The sequence below is a fragment of the Hyperolius riggenbachi genome, chromosome 10, assembly GCF_040937935.1.
Source record: "Hyperolius riggenbachi isolate aHypRig1 chromosome 10, aHypRig1.pri, whole genome shotgun sequence".
Lineage (NCBI taxonomy): Eukaryota > Metazoa > Chordata > Amphibia > Anura > Hyperoliidae > Hyperolius > Hyperolius riggenbachi.
The window spans coordinates 221,305,562-221,332,975 of NC_090655.1; the positions used below are offsets into that span (position 1 = coordinate 221,305,562).

Here is a 27,414-nt window from a genome sequence, read left to right on the forward strand (position 1 = left end):
GCTTGCTTTATTGGCAAGCCATGATTGAGATCTAATCAAAACACCAGAACATCCTGTTAAGAGTCTGGCAGTTTAAGAGTCAGGCAGGTTTGCCATAAAAGCTCCAAGAGCGAGACGTAGAATGCCGGGCCAAAGGCACACGGGGCGCCTGTTGAGTCGTGGCTACCCATAGAGTGCAATATGGCGTTTCAGCTATACGAAGCCAAAGACCTGAATTTTGCAGTGCTCAGCTATCATATAGTCGATCCTACATTTGGCACGCCATTCAGTATTGAGTTGGGCTATATTGTAGCTGGATCTCATATAGTGGCGAGGGGGGAAGGTTAGGAGTTAGAAGAGTGTTAGGAGTGGAGAGAGGAGAGATTAGTGTTAGGTAATGAGAGGGAAAGGCTAAAATCAGAATGGCAGATTAGTGTTAGGTGTTAAAAGGGGGAATGTTAGTGTTTGAATCGAATAGAGAAGAAATATGACTGCCGAAAAATGAACTTCGGCAATATTCTGCATCAAGAAAAAAACAAGTGACCATAACAAATGTAAAAGCCAGGCTGCCTTAGTCACACAGCCTCAGATTTTAACACTAAGACTTAGCTCAGGCGGGCGACTGCCGACGTTCAGGGGCATAATTCACTATTGGGTTCGACCGACGCCCGCATTAAGATAAATGGTAACGTCCATCTCAATGTGTTTACCGTAGTTCTCAATTGAGCGAACGTCATGGTCGATCAAAATTATTCGGACACCGCATGTAGACAGAACGATGGGAACCGATGCTAAGTACTTATCTGCTCAGTTGCAGAAGTATCGGCTAAACGAGATGCCCCCAGAAGCCGTGTGAACTGGCCCTAAAGGACATTCCTGAAACAGCAGCCAGGATCAGTCTTCTCAGGAAAGAGGCTGGATGCCGGAAGCATCAGCACTGAAGGTAGGACTAAGTTTGTTCATTTATAGGAGAGGTACTGATGTTTCCTGTGTGTTGGGAGAAGCCAGTCTCAGAGGTATGTCCTAGAAGATTACTGGGGAAATGGACTTTTACCATTATGGCTAAGTTATACCTTTCTCTGCTCCTCTATGACTGTATTTATAAAATGCAACACTAGAAAGGCACTTGGGTCTTGATTTTCTGATGTATCTCCAGAAATCTCCAAGCATCTGCAGTGGGGATCTCAGATGTGATCCATAAAACGTAGAGACTGGACTGATTAAATTTAAGATTGCAGGTGTTGCCTGAGTAGTATATAAAAATAGTGGGGGCTACTGAAGTTATAAGGTTTCTGTGATTGCAGTCACGATTAAATGTTGTTTTATCTCAATTCAAAAGTGCTTCGATATCTGAAAGTTAGACTCTGTAATATGCAGCCTTTCTACCTAAGCAGCACTGGATGCAGTCTATTAGGCCTCAGTGAGTTCCCACAGAACTCAAGAACTGACTTTCTTCTTCCCTCCTCATATGATTTTTGCCTCTAGCAGAGGTCGGCCGATGCCATTAGAGGCCAGAAGAAGAGGGCCCGGTCAGTGTGGGAGGAGTGTGGTAAGAGTAGGCAGGGGTGTGGCAAGGGCAGAAATGGGTGTGGCAAAGGGCTGGGGGAGGTGTGGCTGGTTCTTAAAATCCGGAAGGCCAGGTTACACTTAGACTTTGCAGAGCTTGTGCTGCTTTGGTGGCAAGGCTGTATAGTATACAGGCTTGCCACATTTGTCACAATGGAAATACCTACAGGTTTGCTTTAGTTAAGCTTGCTTTTAATCATTTGTAAAATTTCCTCAATACGCTGTACAACGCCCTGGAAAATGATAGCGCTACATTCATTAAAAAAATAATAAAATTAAAGCTTTAGTTTATCTTATGTAAAAGGCCATAAGGTTGTTAGGAAGAGGATATTTGATATACAATACTGATCCTGAGAGGAAAGTATTTTCTGTACACAGCCACTTCCTGTCTAACAGGTCAGTGAAGTCAGCAGCCATGACCTAGACCAGGGATGTTGAATTCCAGGCCTCGAGGGCCGAGATCCTCACACATTTTTGGCACAGCTCAAATGAATTAATGGGACTGAATCAGGAAAGGAGTGGCTCATCAAGTAGAGCTCACTTCTCCATTTCTCAGTCCATCCTAAACACTGGCTTGGACATGGCCCTCAAGGAATGGAGTTCAACACCTGTGAGGTCTTAGACTGAAAGTCTAAGCCATAAGCAATAATCAGCATAAAAGTTTGAAAGATCTCAGTTTGTGCAAAGATAAAACTTATAAATACATTCACAAAAGTTTGTAATTTTAGTTACCTTAAAAATCTTTCAAAGTAGTGTAAGTAAAAATGTCCAGCATAAAAAAAATGAATTAAATACTGTTTGCTCCAGTGGAGAGAACACTAGGGGCTGGAAAAGTTGAATTCAGCTGAGCAAAACGTAGACAATTTTGAGTCTGGAAAGCAGATTGAGTCAAAAGTTTAAAGGGGGACATTTGAGGTTACTAGGACAGATTCCAGCAGCGATGGACAACTTTTAACAGCTGAGGCATCCTAGGACATGTCAGAAGAAATGCATCAGCCAACTGACATATGAACGTCTTGAAGATCTCCAGGAAGGATTTACATCTTTGGCCTACAAACATTTTAGAAATCTTCATTTTCTGGTTTTATCATATTTCAAACCGCGGGGGCATCATGAAGACAGAATAATGGATGGCGGATCAAGAATGGTCATACGTACTTAGAGAATGACTTCAAGGGCTACACCTCTACCTTTCCTGAAGATTTACTTTTCTATTTTTAACTCCACCTCAGATTTTTATTTTCTTTTGTTGTGCGTTTTTCCGTGTTTCCTTAAAGCCCAGTTATTCTTAAAATTCTTTCCGCACTGACCACACTCAAATTTTTGCCGCGGTGCATGGGTCCTGGAGTGAATTAACAGCTGTGTGGGGCTGCCGAAACGCTTTCCACACTCCGTGCAATGGAACTTTTTTGGTTTTATCTTGTGGATCTTCTTGTGCTTGTAATATTCTTTCTTGTCTTGGAATGTTTTCTCACACTGAGGACACGGATACTCTCTTACCGCAAAATGAACTTTTTGGTGTTTTCTAAAGTAAGTTACAGTAACAAAACTTTTACCACATTGCGGACAGATGAAAGGGCGCTCTCCTTTGTGGAGCAATTTGTGTCGGACCATATTGGACTTCGCAGTAAACGCCCTACCACACTCATCGCACGTGTACGGCCTCTCACCTGTATGAATTCTACAATGCTGGTCATACGTCAGCCTCTTGTTGTATCCTCGCCCACAGTCTACACATGTATATCGCTTTTCACCGTCGTGGCATTGCCGGTGCTCGGTTAGAAGTTTCTGGTTAGCAAATCGCCTCCCACAATCTGTACATAAAAATGGCTTCTCTTCGGGGTGACTTTTTTCATGATTTGCAAGCTCAGATTTGGACTTAAAGTTTTCATTACACTTCCAACACGGAAATCGCTTTTCTCTGGCGTGTCGTTTCTGATGGGCAGCCATGAGTGCTTCACTAGGAAAACATTTTTCACATCGAGGACATGAAAATGGTTTCTCTGCAGGGTGACTTTTTTCATGCCGTTTGAGCATGTATTCCGATTTGAAATTGGCAGAACACTTGGAGCAGGAGTATTGCTTGAAGAGAATTGGCCGCTGAATGTCAATTTTTTCATTATTAGAGTTTTCACCATTTTTGAATAACATGAATGATTTGGAGAGTGTTTTTTTCAGGTGCCGTAAACGATGCCTTTCGCAAGCACCCTTATCATTGAATTTTCGTCCACAAATTGGGCATTCATATGGTTTCTCACCTGTGTGAATCCGTATGTGTTTTGCAAGATAAGTTTTATTGACAAAACATTTTCCACATTCAGGACAGGACAACAATTTATGGCCTGTGTGCATACGCATGTGTCTTTCAAAACTGACGGCGTTAATCAAATGTTTGTCGCATTCGGTACAGGAAAAAACTTTAATTTTGTGGGTTTTATGGTGAACAATTAAAGCTGCTGCAGTTGGGAATTCTTTTTTGCACTTTGAACATTTATATTGTTTTTCTCCTGTGTGCCGCTTTTGGTGATGGGTTAGTTGACTTTTTTGTCGAAAAGCTTTTCCACAGTAAGAGCACAAAAAACGGTACAACCCCAAATGGATCTCTTGATGCCTTTCTAAGTATGAGTGATGGCTAAATGTTTTTCCGCACTCTGTACACGAGTAAGGGCGGTCCTTCAGGTGGGTTCGTCCATGGATTTGAAGATGGGTACTATTATAAAAACATTTCCCACATTCAGTACAAGGATACTGCCTTTCGCCAGTGTGATAAACCTGATGGGCTGAAAGGCGGGACTTGCTGATGAAGGACTTTCCACATTCAGAACATGAAAATGGTTTTTCTCCCGTATGTATTCGATAGTGGACCACAAGGTGGGCTTTGTGATAAAAGAGTTTACCACACTCTGGACATGTTTTTGTTCTCAATTTTTTTTGCGTACTCTTCCCGTTCGTTTCATTGGAGATACTACTTGTTTTTCCTTGTGTAGTGGTAATGTTTTGGTGGGTGTCACCGGCAGGATTCATAATTTTAGCTGATTTAATATTTTTTGTGCTTTCCAAAGCAGAAGAAGGTCCATTGCCAGCTGGCTGATCCTTGCCAGAGTCGACTTCTCTATGGTGTGAGGCTACACTACCGTCATTCACTAGTGTTGCTAAATTTTCACTGCCTTTTATGTCTTGTGGTGATACAGTAGGTCCATCTTCTCCACCAATGTTTGTTGTTTCATTCGAAGCAGAACAGGCTTCTATTTGGGAAGAGGAATTAGCGTGACTTGTTTCATCTACAGAATTTTCATTATTTTTAGTAATAAAGTTGGATTTGGAAATATTTTCAGTGGCATCTGAAGGGACTAATGGTACTTCATCTTCAGAAATACTAGTTGGCCAATCCACAGGCGTTAAATTCAGGATCCAAAATTCAGGTTCGGGGTCCTGTGAAATAACTGTGCTTGGATTTACTTCAGTTTCAGCATTTTGCCTTTCAGAAACTTGAGCTGCATGAGGACTGGAATTATTGTTTGTACCTTCAAAAGCTGCAGAAGGTTCATCATCTCTACAAACTTTAGTTGGGTTCTTCAAACCAAAGTCAGCCTCACTTTGCTGTACAGTGATTTCTCCATTATTATCGTCATTGTTTGAATTTTCCATATTTTTCACCTCTGTTGCATCGCCCAAACCAGTGTCAACCTCTCTTTCCTGTGAACTGATGTTTCTGTGAATATTTTTGTCTTTTGATTTCTCCATTTTGTTCTTTTCTGTTATCTTCTCCAAACTGGAGTCAACCTCGATCTTCTGCTTATTCTCTTCAGCTATCTTTTTCTGTCCTTTTCCCTTGAAATGAACAATAGTTTTGAGGACTTTTAAAAGAGCATGATATGTTTCATCACCACACGTCCTTGTTGGATTTACCAAACCAGGGTTGGCTTCAGTTTGCTTGGAAGTGTTAGCACCATGATTTATTTTGGATTGGTTCCCCCTTTTCACCTGATTTGCTTTGAATGGATCAGGAGATGCCTTGTTACTGGAAAGTCTAGTTGGGTGTTCTAAACCAGAGGCGATTTCAGTTGGGTGTGCCAAATTAGGGTTCTCTTGATTGTTGTGCGAAGTGAAGTCACAATGATCCACTGGTGCTCTGGAATTTTTCCTTTTTCTCCCAGTAGTCATATAATGGTTGGAATCATTTTTTTGACTTTGCAGAGACAATAACACATGATCTCTGCCAACTGTCATTGGGAAATCCAAAGCAGAGCCAACATTATCTTGCTGTGAAGTGATGGCATCCTTATTAACTGGAGCTTTAGCATTTTGGCTTCTTTTCTCTTTAGTGGTTTGGAAATGGACTATGTTTTCGGTTTCTTTTAAAGAAGCAAGAGGTGCATCATCTGGAGAACTTTGTGTTTGATTGCACAACTCCAACTCTGTTTCAGGTTGATGTAATACAAGGTCTTCAAGTTTCTCTTGAGCTTTGGAATTTTTAATTGAATCAGATGTGTGCCCTGTGTCTTGTAAAGGAACAGGAGGTGACTCAACTTCACCAACTCTTATGGAGTTATCCAAACTAGATTCAGCTTCACTTTGCTGTGAGGTCTTGTTATGCCTGGCTCTTGTTCCGGAATTTTTCACGTTACTCAAGGGATTTGTTTTGGACTTGACTATATTATCTTGGTCTTGTAAAGGTGCAGGAGGTCCACCTTTTCCATAAAGTCTTGTTGGGTAATCTAATGCAGAGTCAGCTTTTTCTCTTTCATGCGAAGAAGTGTTTGGGGCCTGATCCTCTCTTGCTTTTGATTTTTTCCTTATTTTTGCTTTATTTGTTTTAGTATGGGGAATATCATTTGTGTCCTTTAAAAGAAGAGAAGAATCCCCATCACGGCCAAGTTTTGATGTGTTATGCAAATCAGCATCCGGTTCAGTTTGGTGTGATGGGGTCATGCCACAATTTATTTCTACTTTAGCCTTTCTTCTTTTTTCCACTCTAGATGGTTGAAGCTTGAGCACGTCTGCTGTACCTCGTAAAACAAGAGGTGCATCATCACCATCTCTGAAAGCTCTTGTTGGGTTATCCAAATTAGTGTCCGCTTCACTCATACTTGGAAGTAACCCATGACTGGTTTTGGGTCTCAAATTTTTTGTTTTTCTTATGGCACCTACCTCAAGCTTTGTAGTTTGCAGAGGAGCAAAAGGAGCATCATTTCCATAAGGTGTTGTTGGGTAATCCAACGCAGAGTCAACTTCCGTCTGCTTTGCAGTGATCGCGCCATAATCCTTTGCAGATTTTGAGTTTCTCCTTGATTTTGATGTAGTTGTCTTGGAATCAGGAATGACGCTTGTGTGTTTTAAAGGGGAGGAAGGTTCTTTGTTTATGCTAATTTTTAATTGTGTATCCAAATCTTTGTGTGCTTCCATTCGGAGTGAAACAATGCTACTATAATTGAATGTAGCAGCTCTGACATAGTTCTTCCCCTCTATGTTAAAGGGTTTGAGTGTCAAGATGCCATTTGTTTCTCGTAATGGAACAGGTGATACTTCATCTCTAGAAATCTTTGCTGCAATTTGTGACTCAGAGTCAGCTTTGACATTTTTATTTTTCTTACTCATATCTGATGTGAAAATAACTGTCGTCTCTTGTGAAGGAATATCAGGTGCATCATCTGCACCAAATGTTAGGGTGTGTTCCACATTAGAAGTGGCGTCTGCTTGCTGTAAAATAATATCATGATTGTCTTTGTTTATGGAATTTTTCATCTTTTCACAGTTACCACTGTTGGACGTGCGCACATTATCATTCACTTCAGCTTTGACAAATTCCTTTTTCTTACTTAAATCTGGTTTGAAAATACCGGTTGTTTCTTGTAAAGGAACATCAGGTGCATCATCTGTGCCAAGTTTTAAGTTTTTTTCCAAATTAGAAGCGGCGTCTCCTTGCTGAGAAATAACACCGTGATTGTCTTTGTTTCTGGAATTTTTAATTTTTTCACAATTCTCTATGTTGGATGTGTAAATATTATCATCGTCTTGTAAAGGTGCAGGAGGTGCGATATTATCACAATATCTCATGGAGTAGTCCAATGCAGAGTCAGCATCCCTTCGCAGTGAGATGATCGTCTCATGATCTTCTTCAGTTCTTAAAAAGGCAATATCGTTTGTGTCTTTTGAAGGAACAAGCCGTGTATCATTTCCAGGAGGCACTGAGGTTGGACTTAGGCACGCTACTTTTGTCACTTTTTGACAGTGCTCCTTTCCTTCTGTTTCTGCTGTATCATTTCTATAACATTTTTTAGGGTTGTATACAATAACGCCATGATTCACTTCAGCTCTGCCATTGTCCATTCTTATTTCTTTAGATGGGCTGAGTTTACAAATATCTGCTGTTTCTTTTAAAGGAAGAGTAGCTTCGTCATCCTGGCCAGCTCTTACTGGATGATCCACATTAAAGTCTGTCTGGTAAAAATCTCTAGACTCTTTCACATTTTTCACATCAGTTGTGTAGGAATGAGAAGTATCTTCTGAGTCTTTTGAAGGAGGGGGAGGTAAATCAATTTCACCAACTCGTATTTGATTCTCTAGAACAGAGTCAGATTCCATTTTGTCTGTAGTGAAGTCTGCATGAGCTATTACTCCAGAATTGTTCCACGTTTCCACGTTTAGGTTATCAGACCCGGAAATATTTTGTCTCTCTTCTCGAGAACCAAAAGTATTATAATCGCTACAAACTCTACTTGGATTATCCAAAGCACAGCCAGCCTCTGTTTGATGAGAACAAGTGCCGTGATGGGCTCCAGAATTTGTATCCCTCTTCTCGTTAGTTGCTTCAGAGTCAGAGATATAATTTATGTCAGGTACAGGTGTACCGTTTTGGTAATTTCTTACTGAGTAATCTAAAACATATTCATCTTCAGTAGGCTGTGAAGTGATAGAAATATGGTTGACTTCAGCTTCAGAGCTTTCCATTTCCAAGTTAGTTTGCTCACAATTGGAAATACTTTCATCTGGTGTTGGTGGTAAAGATGTAAAATCACTGTCGTTTCTTACTGAGTAGTCCAAAGGTGATATATCTACAGCATTGGAATAACTGGTTTCCATGTCAGGAACATCAGAACTAGAAATAGTCTCTGTGTCTTGCAAGGGGCTGAAGGATCTATTCATCTCATAATCTATTTTTGAGTAATCCAAAGGCGAGTTGGCTTCACTTTGGTGTGAAATGACATTGACATGGTTTGGCTGAGTGGTGCAACATATTTTTGTTTCCAGGTTCTCTATATCAGAAATGGAAATGTCATCTGAGTCTTGGGAAGGTGCATAAGATTCGTAATTTGTGTAATCCCTTATTGAATAAACCAAAGAAGATTCGGGTTCAGCTTGATGTGAAGTGTTGTTAACAGGATGCACTTCACCTTTGGAACATTCCATTTTTTCTACATTAGTTGCATCAGGACTGGAAATATTTTCTGCATCTTTTGAAGGAGCTGAAGGCTTCTCATCATTATAACCTTCTGTTGGGTGATTTAAAATAGGAGGAACTTCAGTAGAAAATGGCATGAGGTTTTTGTGATTTGCTTCATCTCTGGGGGGTGTCATTTTAATTACTTGAGTTTCATTGCAACTGGAAATGTCATTTGTGTCCTGCAAAGGATCGGAAAATGTATTGTCTCCACCAACTGTTGTTGACTGGTGCAAACTATGATCAACAAGAGAGTCCTTACTTCCACCAAATCTGGCAGAGTGACTCAAAGTTGAGTCTACTAGAGCTGGGAGATTCAAAGCACAGTCAACTTTAGTCTGGTGGCATTGCTCTACTACACTGGTACTGTTATCTAAAGCCTGTAAATGGGCATGAGCTTCATCATCACCACAAATTCTTTGGGAATTATCCATATGTGGATCCATTTCAGTATGGTGTGAAGTGATGTTTCCAAGAAACTCTTCAGCTCTGCTATCTTCTGTTGTACTGGGACTATTATGTGAGTTTTCTAAAAGTGCAGAATCACCACAAATCCTCGTCGGCTTGTCCACAACATGGTCAGCCTCAGTCTGGAGCACATTGATGTCCTCACAACTTTCTTCAGTTGCAAATGTTTCAGTTCTATCAGAACTTGAAACATTTTTGGATCCACTCAAGGGAAAAGAAGGATCACTGTCCCTATGAAGTCTTGTTGGGTCATCCACGAGATGATCAACGTTGTGCACTGTGGCAGGATTGGGATTTACTGCAACTTCTGAATCTTCTGCTTCAGCAATGCTTATGTCTGAAATATTATCAGAGTCATGCAAAGCAGGAGGAGTCTCATCCCTGAGGTCGTTTTCTAGATTCTCACAAACAGGATCTACTTCATTTTGGTGTGAACAGATGTCTCCAAAAATCCCTTCAGACTCAGGACTTTTCATTTCTAAAATTTCTGAGAATAAGGGGAAAAAAAGAAAATGTTAAAACTATCAAAGCAAATAATGTTGAAACATCACATGCAAAAGATCAAACAAGCAAAACACAAGCCACAGGTTCCTATAGAGCACAGTTCAAAACAGCGCACTTGGGGCAGAGCAGAGAACTTTATGTACTTTGTTTGCACAGCAATTAGTTAATTACAAGTCAATCTGATTATTTGTCCTGCAAAACAGCAATGCTATCAATCACCTTAAAGTGGACCTGTCCTCAGAACTTACTCTCTGCTCTAAAAGATAAGCAACAGCATAATAACATTTAAAGAAAAACATTTCTTTGTTACAGCTGATAGAAATCCTGCAATAAATCTGCAGTCTGACTGCTTCCTGCTTTCATAGAAGCAGACATAGAGTTAATATCTTGGGGCTTGAGTCACTAAAGTGTGCTAACACAGTTAGCATGCCTAAAAGCTTTGCACGTGCAAACTAGGGTGCTAAGTAGTTTGCACGGCAAAGCTGTTACTGATCGCGCTATTTGGTGCACGCGAACCATCGCACCGTCTGCGCGCAAAGTAAGCTTATTAGGCTATTTTGCACGCGGATGGTGTGACGTTTTGCGCGCATATTAGCGTGTGCTAAGGGGTTTTTCACTGGCGTGCTAACACTTGCCACGCTTTAGTGAGTCAAGCCCCTTGTGTTTACTAATTAGCTGCTCTGCGCAGCTGACACAGCTGAGAGATCAAATTACACTTGTGATTAGTCACATATGAGGGGCCATTAGACAGGCGGATTTCACTCTGTTTTCATCCTGTCTTGTGCAAGAGTTCAGGTCCACTTTAGACTTTTTAAAAGGCTTTTCTGCGTCCATTTAGATGTGAATATCTGTATGCTCTTATATAGAAGAGCTCCCCCTGGTGGCTGCAGCACATCTAAAGGGAAGCTGGGGATGCACTGGACAGAAAACCTGACTCATGCACACAGACTCACAGCTTCCTGTTTGACCAGGTGGTGAGACTTACCAAGCAGGGCTTAGTGAACTGAAGCATGTTTGTCCACTAAATTACCAAACTTCTACCGCATGAGGGAAATCTTAGTGAACACAGGGAAAAAAAAAGTATAAAATACCGAATGCTGCATTTTACCGACCTAAATTATGTTACAGAACTGTCCGTAGTAGATTGAGGCCATGGAATTTTTACCAAACAGGTTTTAGTAAGTTAAGATGTTATTCTAGCGGAGCTGTGCAGCAATGCCCACACCTCAGTCTGAGCTCCTCCCTCTGTATTACTATTGGGTTCTCTGCAGCAGACAGAAATCCAAAGGAGCCAATAGAAATACAGAGCCAGGAGACTCAGGATGCTGGCAAATGAGTGAGCAGTAAATTTCCAGAATGTTGTCACTACAGGTTAGACTGGTTCGGACTCGAAGATGCAAACTGCATGGCTGTTCAGGGATGGTCATATGCTTGAACAGCCATGCAGTTTGGCTGCACCAAGTGGGGTGGCAGGCGAAGTATGGCCTGCAGCACTAGTTTATAAGGCTGCACAACAACATAATATAAAAGAGACAGGAGCAATCTAAAAAGAAAACAGAGTGCTCTGTGGTGCATTACCAGACAAAAGTTTGACTTGGTGGTCTGACGAAGGCAGTGATTGCCGAAACGCGTCATCACGCTAGAGGCATGTCGTTCCCCAGGACACACCCCCCTCCGGAGAGTGGGCCTTCCTTACCACCGGCCACAGCCTGGCGTTTTCACAGGAACGGAGAGAAGGGAGACGCATCCTGGCTTTGAGATATGCGAATATTTCTTTTTAATCTTGTAAGTAGAAGCTTACTTTGCGTGAATTAAACTTTTGTCTGGTAACGCACCGTAGAGCGCTCTGTTTTCTTTTTAGATTGCTCCTGTTTCTTTCACCCTATTGGAGAGCGGCTCAGGGAGCCAGACTTTTACTCAGAATGGATTAGTATTGTTTGCATTGGAGCGCTGGACATTTTTGTTTTTCTATGATATAAAAGAGTCCTGTTGGCTGCTTTTGTTCTTTACATGCAGCACTAACACAGGACTGAGTTACAGAAGAACAATGCCATTAGGTAAAATCAGTTTCACCATTTGCAGTGAACCCCATAAGTCTCTACAACACAGCTTATACAGAGTCTCACCATTGGCGTCCCCAGTTGGCACCTCCAGATTCTTCTCCATAAAGGCATCACCTGCTGCCTCTGGGGTAACTTCTGCAGTTTGCTGTTCTTTGATCTAAAATGAAGAGAGCAGATGATTGGTGACTGAACTGCTAGTCAAGGACTTACTAAAGACTTCTTCCATGTAAGGAACAGTGGGGAAGTATTATAGCATACATATTTTGATGAACTATCAACCTGGTCACATGATCACAGTTCACCTGCTTTTCATTCCAATTATGTTATTTAGGAGGAGGTACTGTGTATGTGTATGCAGCTAACAAGCAGCCCCTGCATCTTCTATAGGATGGGAATGGGGTGGGATTTAAATGCTGCTGCAAACCATCAGCCACAACACTGGCCTCTGGGTGGAGCTGCTGAACTCTGCCTCATAAGGAACACTTAACAGCTCTCTAGATATGTAGCGCCTTCTCCCATCATACTTTGTGAAGTACCAGCTGCACACCCTGCATATCCAGCAAGTATTAATAACTAGTGTCAAAAGTCCAGAGGTGCAGACCAGGTTACAGTTAAAGCAAAAGAAAAACATTAATGGAATTATAATTTAGAACTTTATAAGCCACTAAAAGAAATGTATAGTGCAGACCGTATTTATATACTTAATGTAAATCATACATATGCTGAACTTGGAAATCTAGCAACAAAAGAGTTAAAGTCACCTCAACCCCTTGAGTGTAAAGTTTGTGACTGGAGGCTGTCAGTTAGCATAACTGAGTCTTCTGGTTACTGATCATACTGAGGAAGGGGAGGTGGTGCACAAATGCAAATGAAGGAGGAGTGAAGCCTCTCCTTTTACTGTCTCTCTGGTAATGAAAGCAATTTATGCACAAACACTGCCTCCGAAGGGCACAGATTTTTCTTTATATGTGGTCTAATAGTTAGTTATGTAGGTTATTGAGATGTAATGCAAAAACCTTGATGTGTGTGTGAGTGAAGAACAATCTTCTCCTTGACTCATAATGCTGCCAAAAATGTCAGCCAAGGCAAAATAACAGGATGCAAGTGACAACTCTCCCATTGCTGCAGAGAAGAAAAAGAGAACACTGTTCCTGGCATTTCCATTTTTGCTGTCTCTGACTGCAGCCAATACCTGTCATTTACTTACTTATTCTTTTTTCCCCCTAGAAGCTGCACTGTCATATCTAGCTTGCTTTGTAAACATGTGAGCACAGCATAGATCATATTTCAGCAGCTCCTCCTTCTCAACCTAGTGTCACACTGAACTGCCCTCAGCCAATCAGTGAGGAGCAGGGATGTGGGAGGATAGATGACAAGCTTCCTTCTTGTCGGCAATGTACCAAATAGAGCCAGGCTGACTGAGATAAGATTAATTAGAGCAGAAGCATTTATGATTAGATTGGAGTGCGTACAATGCAGGGTTGGGTTGCAGGCTGCATAATAAACATAGAGCAGTGGGTAAAGGAATATGATTTTATGGCTGACAATCCCACTTTAAACAATACCAGTTGCCTGGCAGTCCTGCTGATCTTTCTGGCTTCAGTAGTTTCTGAATCACCAAACTGAAACAAGCATGCAGCAAATCTAGCCGGACTTCAGTCAGAGCACCTGATCTGCATGCTTGTCCAGGGTCTATGGCTAAATGTATTAGAGGCAGAGGATCAGCAGGACTGCCAGGCAATCTGTATTGTTTAAAAGCCAATAAAGCCTCCCTCTCACTCTCAGTCCAGGTGTGCTTTCATATCCATCACAGGTTCACCCTGGACAATACAAAGCAGTTATTAACTAGAGATTAGATCTTCGGATGACTCATCAAGTATTTATGACTGGACTTTGTACCTGAGATCTCTGCTGTGGATTGTGAACTTCCTGTGTAGAATCCTGGGAAAAAAGAAGACGTGAGCATGTTTGTGGCGGTGTTCTTGCACTGGGGTCACCTATAGCAAAAAAAGAAAGGAAAACAAAGACTTTCACTGTTCTGTAGTGGAGGGCTGTGAATGCTGATAGTATTGACTTCCTGCTTGACCTTGCTTTGCCCCAGTAGAGTGAACAATCTCGTCTCAGTGGAAGTTAGAGGCAGAGATAACATCTAGAGCTTGGTACATACATCCAATCTTGATTGGTCAATCTTACCACTTCCATGTAATATGAGGGCCAAATATTTTCAAATATTATGAACGGATTGTGTAGGTAAGCTCTCATACTACATGGAAGTGGTACAATTGGCCAATCATGATTGGATGTGTGTACACAACTTTAGTTTCTGAAAGTGGCCACACACGTTACACAATTACACAATTTTTCTGTTCAATTTGAACCCAATTCAATTAAAATGATTGGTTTTACTGAAAAATCAAAAGTCTTGGGGTTTTTTCGTATGTTTTTTGATCGAGAAATCTGATTGAATTTGCTGTCTTTCTTAACTTTTCAAGATTGAACGCATTGGAAAATTCAGACCAACTTTACCAAGAATATGGTGTGTAATGGGCTGTCAAACTGCATTCAACCAGAATAAATTGTATGTAACTATTCAGTACACACCAAACTTTGTTGTATGTATAAACAACAAAATGGATGGAGAGAGAGAGAGAGAGAGAGATTCTTCTATGTTGCTGTCACTTACAGTAGGTAGCAGAAATCTGACAGAAGTGACAGGTTTTGGACTAGTCCATCTCTTCATGGGGGGATTCTCAGGAATTTATTTATTTTCAAAAGAGATTACAAATGTTACAAATTTTACTCACATTATTATAGCTTATCAAATTCCACTTCTTGGGGTTCTTCTCCTAACATAGTTGAATGAGGTGTGGACCACAGATAAGTGGGAGGGGCAGGGGAGGGAATGCAGACAGTCTGAGGGCTGGTGCACACCACAAGAGCTTTTTAAACGCTAGAGATTTCAAAAGCTCTTGCTAATGCAATGCTATGGGGGATTTTTACAAAAAAGTGAGAACACACACATAGGATAACAATAGCAGGAGCTTTTAAAATCCCAAAGCGCTCAGAAAAGCTCTTCTGGTGTGCACCAGCCCTGACTGAGATTAAAAAGGAAGTACCAAATAAAAGTAATAGGAAAGGCGGGTCATTCGGCTGAGAATCTAGTGTGTGTACAGCACCTTCAATTCTGATTGGCCAATCACTGACCAATATTACCACCTCTGTGTATTATGAGGGTTCATCTACACAATATGTTTATACCTTTAAACATTTTTGACCCTCATCCTATATGGAGGTGCTAAAACGGGTCAATCATTGGCCAGTTGAAGGTGTGTAACAGGCATAACAGTATAGACAAAGAGGGTCAGCAGGACAGCTGTACTAAATATGTCAGCCTCCATATCCCTCGCAGGTCAGGTATATTGTAACTTACTAAACTCTCTAAACAACGTTGATTGCCTTTAGAAGTGAACTTAATATGTTAAAAAAAAAAAATCCAATGTGTAGCTGTGCTTGCCTGCAGCTTTGCACCTACAGTATACACACACACTAAAGCCTGGTACACACTTTTAATTATGATTGGCCAGTCACTGACCAATTTTACCATTTCCATATAGTATTAGGGACAACAGATACTGAATACTATAAGCAGATTGTGTAGGTAATATTTGGTCAGTAATTGTCCAATCATAACTGAAATTGTGCACCAGGATTAACCACTTGAGGACCACAGTGGTACACCCCCCTAAAGACCAGGCTATTTTTTATCAAAATTGGCCACTGCAGCTTTAAGGCCAAGCTGCAGGGCCGCACAACACAGCACACAAGTGATCCCCCCCCCCCCCCTGCCCTTTTCTCCCCACCAATAGAGCTCTCTGTGGGTCTGATTCAAGCTCTACCCCCCCTAACCCCCCCTCCCCTTTTTTTAATAAATATTTATGTTGTGTTTTGTTTTGTTTAGAATTTTTACGATTTCTTTGTTTATATCTTTTTTTACAATCCCGCCCTCCCCCCAGCCGGCCAATCCTGGCGATCGGCTGTCATAGGCTTCTGCCTATGAGAGCCGATTGCTCTGTTCTGCCCCAGGGGGACAGCCGTGTCACACGGCTGTCCCCAGTACAGTGCTGCTGCTAATTGCAGCGCTGTACTGTGTGTAAAGACGGCAGTTTCGCCAAGGCGGGGCGGAGCTCCACCTCCCGAGCAGGAGATGTGCGCGCACCCTGCGCGCAATCTCCTGCAAACTGCAGCCCCAGCCCGAACTTGACGCCAATTAGGCGGTCCTGGGGCTGCCGCCGCGGTCACCCGGTCGTTATGTAGTTAAAGGACACCCAAAGCAAAAAAAAACTAATGAAATAAACGATTGTATCTATCTTCCTTCTCCTAAAAAATGACTTTTTAAGATATTCCACAGTTTTATTTTATGTTTAAATCTACTTTTTATGTTTTAACTGTTTTGTTGTTTTTGCTCAATGACACATTCATTGAAGTATGCCGGAGCTAAAATCTATGAACTATTCACCCTTTTTATCTCTTTCCTGCTCTCAGAAGCCATTTTCTGCTAGGAAAGTGTTTTATAGTTGGAATTTCTTATCAGTGAGGGTCACGCTGTAGTCACTTCCTGCCTGAGTCAGGACTGAGTCAGCCACTTACATACCTGATATTTAACTCTTTCAGGTAGAGAAAGAAAAAAGGAACACAGCATAGTTATTAGTGTGCTTGGCACTGTACATACCTATGTCTATCTCATCATGTCACAAGTCACTTTGGGTAACCTTTAAGTGATCTGCGAGCAGATCCTGGTCTAGACTACCCGTACTGCTCTCTTCTTGACTAAAAATGTCAGTGTCCTCTTACCATGTGATGTGAGTGGCTGATTCTCCTTCATGACTTCCCCATAGCGGTCCTTGTGTTCATCTAAATACTCCCACTCCTCCATGGACAGGTAGATGGAGACATCCTGGCATCTTATGGGAACCTGACACAAGGATACAGGGAGTGCAGAATTATTAGGCAAATGAGTATTTTGACCACATCATCCTCTTTATGCATGTTGTCTTACTCCAAGCTGTATAGGCTCGAAAGCCTACTACCAATTAAGCATATTAGGTGATGTGCATCTCTGTAATGAGAAGGGGTGTGGTCTAATGACATCAACACCCTATATCAGGTGTGCATAATTATTAGGCAACTTCCTTTTCTTTGGCAAAATGGGTCAAAAGAAGGACTTGACAGGCTCAGAAAAGTCAAAAATAGTGAGATATCTTGCAGAGGGATGCAGCACTCTTAAAATTGCAAAGCTTCATCATCGAACAATCAAGCGTTTCATTCAAAATAGTCAACAGGGTTGCAAGAAGCGTGTGGAAAAACCAAGGGGCAAAATAACTGCCCATGAACTGAGAAAAGTCAAGCGTGCAGCTGCAAGATGCCACTTGCCACCAGTTTGCCCATATTTCAGAGCTGCAACATCACTGAGTGCCCAAAAGCACCAGGTGTGCAATACTCAGAGACATGGCCAAGGTAAGAAAGGCTGAAAGACGACCACCACTGAACAAGACACACAAGCTGAAATGTCAAGACTGGGCCAAGAAATATTTCAAGATTGATTTTTCTAAGGTTTTATGACCTGATGAAATGAGAGTGAGTCTTGATGGGCCAGATGGATGGGCCCGTGGCTGGATTGGTAAAGGGCAGATAGCTCCAGTCCGACTCAGACGCCAGCAAGGTGGAGGTGGAGTACTGGTTTGGGCTGGTATCATCAAAGATGAGCTTGTGGGGCCTTTTCGGGTTGAGGATGGAGTCAAGCTCAACTTCTAGTCCTACTGCCAGTTTCTGGAAGACACCTTCTTCAAGCAGAGGTACAGGAAGAAGTCTGCATCCTTCAAGAAAAACATGATTTTCATGTAGGACAATGCTCCATCACACGCGTCCAAGTACTCCACAGCGTGGCTGGCAAGAAAGGGTATAAAAGAAGAAAAAATAAATGGCCTCCTTGTTCACCTGATCTGAACCCCATTGAGAACCTGTGGTCCATCATAAAATGTGAGATTTACAAGGAGGGAAAACAGTACACCTCTGAACAGTGTCTGGGAGGCTGTGGTTGCTGCTGCACACAATGTTGATGGTGAACAGATCAAAACACTGACAGAATCCATGGATGGCAGGCTTTTGAGTGTCCTTGCAAAGAAAGGTGGCTATATTGGCCACTGATTTGTTTTTGTTTTGTTTTTGAATGTCAGAAATATATATTTGTGAATGTTGAGATGTTATATTGGTTTCACTGGTAAAAATAAATAATTGAAATGGGTATATATTTGTTTTTTTATGCACAGTAATAGTCACCTGCACACACAGATATCCCCCTAAAATAGCTAAAACTAAAAACAAACTAAAAACTACTTTCAAAAATATTCAGCTTTGATATTAATGAGTTTTTTGGGTTCATTGAGAACATGGTTGTTGTTCAATAATAAAATTATTCCTCAAAAATACAACTTGCCTAATAATTTTGCACTCCCTGTACAGTCACCACCCAGACAAATGTATTGCTGTTACTGAATAATGTCCCATAATTCCCTGCACCGCTCACCTCTCCCATCATCACGTCGATCATCATTTTGATGAGATGTAGTATCTTCTTGTCATTATTGTCATTATTCCTCTCGAAAGTCAGGAAGAGAGGTGAAGCCTCGACTTTCTTCCCAGATGCCGTCTCTACTAATGTGTAATCCTGAATGTAGAGAATCAACATCAATACGACTTATAGGAACAGCTCATTACAACACTCCCAGAATCCTCCTCACTCCTCCAACTCATCCATTATTTTATTTTCAGAAATTAATGTAATGTAATGTGACACTCCCAGAATCCTCCCCATCTCTCCAGTCAACTGTGTGTTTTATTTATAAACTTAATGGAAATCTGAAGTGAGAGCTATATGGAGGCTGCCATATTTATATCCAGTTGCCTGACAGTCCTGCTGATCTATTTGGCTTCAGTAGTGTATGTATCACAAACCTGAAACAAGCATGCAGATAATCTTGTCAGATTTTTGTCAGAAACATCTAAACTGCATGCTTGTTCAGAATCTATGGCTAAAAGTATTAGAGGCAGATGATCAGCAGGACAGGCAGGCAATCTGCTTTGTTAGAAAGGAAGTTAACATGGCAGCCTCCATATCCCTTTCACTTCAGGTTACCTTTAAAGGGTATGTTAACCTCCTGCCGACCGCGTGGCTGCGGCGGCAGCCCCAGGACCGACTAACGCCGATCGGCGCAAAGTCCTGGGGCCAGCTAATGCAGGAGATCGCGCACAGGCTGCACGCGCATCTCCTGCTTGGGGGGCGGAGCTCCACCCCACCTTCAGTCTTTGAGCGGGGAGGCTGTTAGACGGCGTGATCACCGTCTATTTACATGTACAGCGCTGCGATAGGCAGCAGCGCTGTACTGGGGACAGCCGCGTGACACGGCTGTCCCCCTGGGACACTGGAGAGCGATCTAGGTCCCCCACAGCCGATCTCCATGATTGGCCAGCTGTGGGAAGGGAGGGAAGATATTTAAAGAAACACACTTTTTTTTAATTAAAAAACACTGATAATATTTGTACAAAAAATAAATAAACATGGGGGGAGCGATCAGACCCCACCAACAGAGAGCTCTGTTGGTGGGGAGAAATGGAGGGGGGGGAGGAAATCACTTGTGTGCTGTGTTGTGCAGCCCTACAGCTTGGCCTTAAAGCTGCAGTGGCCTATTTTACTAGAAATGGCCTGGTCACTAGGGGGGTTTAGCTCTGCGGTCCTCAAGAGGTTAAGTAAAAACATTTCCCCATTTTAACCTACCTAGGGCTTCTTCTAGCCCCCTGTAGTCTTCCTGGTCCCTTGCCGTCATTCTGTGCTGCTCCCTTCAGCCGCTGTACTCCTTGTAAAACTGTCCGACTCAGCCAGTTGCATTGCCGGCCCCTGCACATGTGCAGCAAGGGCTTTGCACCTCCACGATTGCTCTTCTGTCGCTGGGATGGACAGAGGACCACGGAGGCTCTATGCTATCCAGAGCCTTTCCTTTACATAGGTATGTATCTAACCTTTTTTTCTTTTGTCCCACTATAGGTTCTATTTAAGGCGGACCTAAACCCAGGACTTCCTCTCTGCTCTAAAAGATAAGCAACAGCATAATAACCTTTACAGGAAAACATTTCCTTGTTACAGCTTATAGAGCTCCTCAGAGATGCTGCAGTGTAGTTACGATCTGGTTTGCTGGGAGCACTTTAAGGGTTAAACTCCTGTGTTTACATGTAGCCTTTCTGAACGACACACCAGGGCACGGTTCAGACAGAGATGACAGCTCAAATTACAGTGGCTCATTAATAGCAGATAAGGGAGAATTAGAGCTTGTACACATTGACAACGGATGTCGCCCATCAGGGATCAGCACCTGAACCCCTTGGGCGACATTGCTGAGCCCTGCTGTGCACACGTTAGCTGTGTAGCTGACAACGCGCTGTGTTGCTATGCAGGGGGGCCAGGGGACAACAGAGGGAGGATGGGCGGCGCATGTGTGATGTCACGTGACAGGCAGGGAGAGCGGTGCAAACAATGGGATCGTTGGGGGATCAGCGTCGTTGGGGTTGAGTAGATCCATCTGGCGCATCAATCGCGGGTTGGGGTCATCGGGTGCCATACACACGCCTGACTGTCATCAACTTAGAGAACACCTGTATTAAAATAATCTCCCTCTAGGGGATACTTACCTCGGGAGGGGGAAACCTCTGGGTCCCAATGAGGCTTCCCCGACCTCTGTAGCTTGTGGAAATCCAGCGCTGGCTCCCACAAAACTTCCTTGACAAAGCCTGACAATGAATGCACAGGCGCGGCAATATTTACCTACCATGAACCTGCGCAGGCGCAGTAGTGGCTCTTCATTCGGGCTAAGGCAGAAATAGCCGAGCCCAATCAATCCGCTCTACTGTGCAGGTGCAAAAAACTTGCACCTGCGCAAGTAGAGCAGATACAATCGGGCTCTGCGATTTCAGCCTTAGCCCGAACGAAGAGGACAGGGGAAGCCTCATTAGGATCCAGAGGCTTCCGGCTCCCAAGGTAAGTACCACCCAGAGGGTTTTTTTTTGTTACAGGTTTTCTTTAAGTCAGGCGTGTGTAGGATGTTATCTCTAAATACACCCAAGGTGGGTTTCTCTGTGTTTTCCTTCTCTCCTGTGGAAGAGTTCAAGTCCTCTTTAAGAATGTTGTCATGTTTCATCCCAGGAATCCTCCTCACCTCCTGATCTGGTCTCTATTATTTCTTAATAGACAGAAGAGTGATATCATGTAACGCTTCCCAAATCCCCCTCACCTTCCCGGTCAGCAGGTAGATGATCTCCAAGGTGAGCTGTAATATCCTCTCAGTCATGCGACCGCGGTCATTCTCCATTCTGAAGTGCGCAGGAAGTTATGGACCTTGGCACACAGCTCCGCGCTGGGTCCTATACGACCAGAAATACAGGTTATACATCAGTATACTGTTGCACCACAGCAACAACAAGACTCTTGCGGAAATCTTATCAGCAGTTGCAGGTCACTAGGCGAGAGTCTCTAAAGCCAATAAAGTGTTGAGAGCAACAGGAAGAGATAGCATTTCCCACAAAGCTCAGAAGATCCCTCACTCTCTGGTCTAATCCCAGTCCTCAGTATAAGAGCAGATCTATGAGGAGGAATGCCACATACAATAAACAAGGAAGTACCAGTCCTCAGTGTAAGAGCAGATCTATGAGGAGGAATGCCACATACCATAAACAAGGAAGTAGGACGCAAGGGCAGGCTTTAAATCTCTATTGACTAGCTGAGAGACTATTCCCTGTAACATATAGAGGAATGACCGCACCCTATAGCAAAGATCTCAGTCACACCTTTCTATAGAATTTAACCAGTTCATCACTAGTGCAGCCTGAGGAAGGTTTACTGCTTCTGTCTGTGTCAGTTTAAAGCCCAGGTTCTCTTTTATGAATAGATGCATTTAATAGAACATTGTTTTATATGAGTGTAGCCAATCCTGCCAGCCTGGCTATTCAGTGCCTGTGCAAAGTGTATTTTCTATGTAATAATATTGCTGGGATATGTAGTTCTATGAAATTCAGCTGTGAAATAGTTGATAGTTTGCACTGTTTGCAGATTTCCCTCCTACATCTAGGTGGTGAATTCCTCTGACCAATAGAAGAGCAGCTTTTATACTGTGGAGATTTTATAGCCAATAATAGAAAGTCATGGCTCAGAGAACAGAGAATTTGCTAGAAACCGGGAGAGTTTCACACATAGAACTGAACTGTCTGGGGAGAGAAAGAGAAAAAAAAATCCTGATGGAGATCTGCAGAGCTAAGAGGTCTGTGAGGTGTAAATCCTTTCTCCACAGTGTCCTGTGACTACATCCTTTCTAAAGGAGTGTGACAGACTAGTTCACATGGCTGCTTCATTCTGCTTCATCTGAAGAAACTGTAAGCAAGCTACTTTATTACTACAGTGAATCCCATTTATTGGTATGTTTATCTACCAGCATAGCAACTTCCAACAAATTCATAGAGCCAGCTTTGAGTGAGTGACTCCTGTTGGATTGTGGCTTTCACATGGTGAGGCCTACCAGAAGAGGATCATTCATATATACCTAATAATCCAGCTTGTCATCTTCCTGCTGCTGCACTCCTGAGTGAAGCTCCTTGTGGATTACAAATATGACCTCTAACTGCTGGCCAACTACTTAGATTAAAGGGGTTCTTTCGCGAAAAAAGTAGGCAGTTAAAAAATGTGACAGATGACAGGTTTTGGGCCAGTCTATCTTTTTAAGGGGGATTCTCAAGGCTTTCTTTGTTTTCAACAGCATTTCCTGAACAGCAGTTTAACTGCCAAAATAGCAAGATACCAGCCGACCTCCCTAATCACTTGCACACTATTATGTCAGTTAGATTTTGCAACTGTTGTTCAGGAAATGCTTTTGAAAACAAAGAAAGCCCTGAGAATCCCCCTTAAAAAGATGGACTGGCCCAAAACCTGTCATCTGTCACATTTTTTAACTGCCTACTTTTTTCGCGAAAGAACCCCTTTAACATTGGCCAGTGTTAGGGGAAATTAGCTTAAAGAGGAACTCCAGTGAAAATAATGTATTAAAAAAAGTGCTTCATTTTTACAATAATTATGTATAAATGATTAAGTCAGTGTTTGCCCATTGTAAAATCTTTTAAATCCCTGATTTACATTCTGACATTTATTACATGGTGACATTTTTACTGTTGGCAGGTGATGTAGCTGCTGCATGGTTTTTTGGCAGTTGGAAACAGCTGTAAACAGCTATTTCTCACAATGCAGCAAGGTTCACAGACAGGAAACTGCCAAGAGTATGTACTTTTCTTGTGGGAGGGGTTTCACCACAATATCAGCCATACAGCGCCCCCTGATGGTCTGTTTGTGAAAAGAAATAGATTTCTCATGTAAAAGGTGGTATCAGCTACTGATTGGGATAAAGTTCAATTCTTGGTCGGAGTTTCTCTTTAAAGGGGTTCTGTGGGCAATTTTAAAAACAAAAACTGACACTTACCTGGGGCTTCTACCGGCTGTCCCGTGCCTATACGATCCTCCGTTCCCTGCCACCGGTCACCATCCAATTATTTGTCTAACTAGACAAATGCAACTGCGTCTGCACGGCCGCAAGTTCTCGCTCCCGCTCGTGTCTCCGGGAGCTTCCTGCGCAGGTGCAGTATGAAGTTTTGTCACATATGCACATCTAAAGGGATACTGAAAAGCTTTTTTAAATGTCTAATTTCCCTGCTCTGTTGTTCTGAAGTCCTGCCCGCCAGTGCATCGGATCAAATGGGATGAGGAGCAGGGCTTTGTGAATTGCAATTTCTTGACATTTCTTAAGGTATTTACCACACAAGTCAGTAATTTACCTCACGGTAATTTATCTTTTCAGTGCAGTTATAGGTAATAAGCTGCTTTCTACATAACCAAATGCGGTAATGCTTAGTGAATTGGGCCTTTGGACCCAATTCAATTTTGGTAATTATTTAAAAGATTTCTCCTAGGTGATATCTTTATACCTTATCAATAAAAAAGATAAGTTGTGGCTAGGAGTACGCTCTTTTTTACACCATATCTCACTGTAATATATGATAGAGCCTCTGTGACTGGTTCAGTCAGAGTTGTAAAAAAAAAACTTATCTGTTCACAATATGTTAGCGCTCAACAGTCAATCAATAGTACCCAATGATGCATCGAAAACAGTGCGTTGCCAGCCGGAATCTATATCATAGCACTGTAATAATCAATATATTCATAAATCCTGAGTCCTCTTGGCTCCCAGGTAACTTCTTCATATATCCCACATAAAAAGGAAACAAAGAACAAACAGGTATGCACTAGTGCATTATCCCTCTTACTTCAGTACCACCACCACACCTCCAGTGCTTATTACTTTTCCCAGCAATGTGCTGGGGTAATGTGTTTTGTACACACAGTTACAAAGTGGGGCTCAGGAAGGGTTAATGACTGCACTGTATACAGTATTGCAGCCAATTAACCCCTCCTGTCACTTAAAGGATACATCCAGGCTAAACAACAAAACAAAATCCACTTACCTGGGGCTTCCTCCAGCTCCTGGCAGCCCTCCTGTGCCCTCGCCGCAGCTCCAATGGCTCCCGGTGTCCTGCACTGCAGAAGCCGACCTCGACAGGTCGGCTTCTTGTGCGTTCCACCGCGTGGGTCAAGTGGTCTGGCTGACGTCATCAGGAAGTTCTGAGCCTGCACAGTACAATTCTGATGATGCCGGCCGGACCACGTGATTCGAGTGGTGGAGCGCAGAAGAAGCCGACCAGGAAACCGCAGGAGACTTTGAGCCATCGGAGCTGCGGCGAGGGCACAGGATGGCTGCCAGGGGCTAGAGGAAGCCCCAGGTAAGTGGATTTTTTTTTTGAGTCTGGACCTTCCCTTTAAAGGGGAACTTCAGCCTAATCAAACATACTGTCATGAAGTTACATTAGTTATGTTAATCAGAATAGATAGGTAATATAATCTCTTACCCACCCTGTTTTAAAAGAACAGGCAAATGTTTGTGATTCATGGGGGCTGCTATCTTTATCATGGGAGCAGCCATCTTTTTGGTTGAAAGGAGGTGACAAGGAGCAGGAGACACAGTTCCAACTGTCCTGTGTCCTGATTACCCCTCCCAGCTACATACGCTAGGCTTCAAATGTCAAATTCAAAATGTAAAAAAAAACAAAAATTGCACCAAAACAGCAGAACGAGAACAACAACATCAGAAATCCCATCATGCTTTGCACAGCATCAGGGGGAAAAAGCCCGGGCAGTTTTCTTCTGCGCAGCTAAAAATGAGGCTTGTATAAGAGAAACAAAGTTCTGATGCTGTGAAACTGTTAAAGAAACACCAAGCCTTTTCAGTGCTGCTTAGTCGACTTTTAGTCCGGAGGTTCACTTTAAGTGCAGCCAATACCTCCTCCAGGACCCCAAGTGCTGCAATTATTCACTCCCTTTTATGCAGCCCAGTATTTCCCCCCTACCCCTTTCCTTGTTAATTGTTGTGGCCAGGACTTTCAGACCTGTGTTTTCTTGACATTTCCTTTCCTCAAAGTATCACTTACCACTGGGTGAATCCTGCAAATGGGAATGTCACTATTAGTACACACAAGACTCAGTGTGATCAGTGTTGCCTGTGACTTGTGTATAAGACGACCCCTATACTTTTATGAAGTGAATCAGACCTAATTGTCTAGACTTATACTCGAGTATATACAGTAAATGATTCTGATTCTGACCCAGTCATGCTTGGCAAATAAATTTGATTCTGAAACACAAGGGACTGGACATACATTTCCCACAGTAAAAAAGCGCTTTGTGTGAAATCCTGAGACAGTCACAGTCTGAGCTTCCGGTATGTCTCCAGGCCTGGGTGGAGCTTGAAAAGCGGTGGAGTGGACACATACTGGATGCTCGGATGCTATGATATAGATTCCGGCTGGCAGCGGACTGTTTTCTGTGCATCAATGGGATAAAGAACTGGTATTATTAATTCTTCGGCAGGGTCCTCCTCCTTGTGTCTCCTACCTGTTCACGCACTTCCATTACCGTACACCCATCCTATGGATCCGAGTGAACTGAACTTGCCTAATCTCCATGCTCCCATCCAGTGACTGACTAAGCATTACCTTGTACTCATACTGTGCTGCGTGATCTGGTTTGCATGTATTCCTGTATTGTCTTATTGCTGTATGTCACCCCTAAATATTGTCTGTAACCTTAACTAATGTCCAGCACTGCGTAATATATTGGCACTTTATAAATACAATAAATGCTCACAGTCTAATCCCTACCATTGTCCCATGTCTATGTATGTATCGTGTAGTGTATGTCTAGGGCCAATTCAGGGGAAAGCCAATTAACTTCTCTGTATGTTTTTGGGATGTGGGAGGAAACCAGAGTGCCTGGACATGCAGACATAGTGAGAACATAGGAACTCCATGCAGATGGTGCCCTGGCTGGCATACGAAGCGGGAACCCAGCAATGCGAGGCGAAAGCGCTAACCACTACACCACCATGCTGTCAGTTTATATAAAACTGACATCTTCCTTAGCACTTTACAGAGTGTATATTCTTGTCACTAAGGGGCACACAATCTAATCCCTGCAATAGTCATATGTCCATTGTAGTCTATGGTCAATACTTTCTATCAGTTTTACCAGGAAATGGAACTGTACACCTTTTATATGTGAACCCAGCCATACAAACCTATACAAAACAGATGCAAATTGATGAAAACTGAGAGGACAGATTTATGTGTGAACCCAGCCTTAATCCTGTCATGTACATCTCTGCAGAATGATTGCTTAGTGAGAGTTCCAAAGTCAGTACAAAATATACTTGTTCCTCCAGAATGCTCTGGGGGAGAATTCCACATAGCTAATCAGCCTAGGCTAAACATAACTGGGAGGATGGAACTACAATCAATATTCAGTAATATATAAATATAGCAAGTGATTTTGATGCTGAAACTAGGAAAATTACTGAAAAAGTGGGTAACCTAAATAATTGACTGCATTCTACTATATACTTCACTAGTTCAGGGCCTCACACCTCTAATAACTAACAGCTAAGGATGAACATTCATCTCACTTCCATAGTCTTGTATGATCTGCAGCATAGGTTGAGGAGGGGAAGGGTGAAGAATCCAGTTTGCTCATCTCATGAAACACCCTTTCCCTGTAATGGGACTCGGGAAAGTAAATAAAACCTCCCCAAACCTCCTCATTTACAAGTTAAAAGTTACACTGACCTCTTCAGTAACTTCTAACTTTTCATAGGGAGCTTTAAAACCACTTCCGGGTCATGTGCATAACTTAGAGTGCGTTCC

At 42.5% G+C, this 27,414-nt stretch overlaps 1 protein-coding gene across 2 annotated transcripts; it reads right to left on the reverse strand.

Annotated features, from left to right (window-relative positions):
- Positions 1-2,321: 2,321 nt before the first annotated feature.
- Positions 2,322-27,392, reverse strand: LOC137534551 (uncharacterized). Of its 2 annotated transcripts, none has more exons than XM_068256094.1 (7): positions 27,337-27,392; positions 21,360-21,489; positions 18,605-18,745; positions 16,873-16,993; positions 13,921-14,018; positions 12,085-12,178; positions 2,322-9,941 (listed from the first exon to the last, which is right to left on the reverse strand). In XM_068256094.1, the coding sequence occupies exons 2-7, from the start codon at positions 21,435-21,437 to the stop codon at positions 2,782-2,784; spliced, it is 7,692 nt and encodes a 2,563-aa protein (XP_068112195.1). In that variant the 5' UTR covers positions 21,438-21,489; positions 27,337-27,392; the 3' UTR covers positions 2,322-2,781. The 2 variants fall into 2 exon arrangements, with proteins under 2 accessions (XP_068112195.1, XP_068112196.1); XM_068256095.1 differs by lacking the exon at positions 27,337-27,392 and adding an exon at positions 23,589-23,623.
- Positions 27,393-27,414: the final 22 nt, after the last annotated feature.

Bases quoted from the DNA above. Each gene is read 5' to 3' on its own strand.
- LOC137534551 (XM_068256094.1), bottom strand. From the start codon at position 21,437: ATGGAGAATGACCGCGGTCGCATGACTGAGAGGATATTACAGCTCACC. The intron at 16,994-18,604 runs GTGAGCGGTGCA...TCCTTGTGTCAG, and splicing joins TCGACGTGATGATGGGAGAG to GTTCCCATAAGATGCCAGGA. The intron at 14,019-16,872 runs GTAAGAGGACAC...TTTTTGCTATAG, and splicing joins TCAGCCACTCACATCACATG to GTGACCCCAGTGCAAGAACA.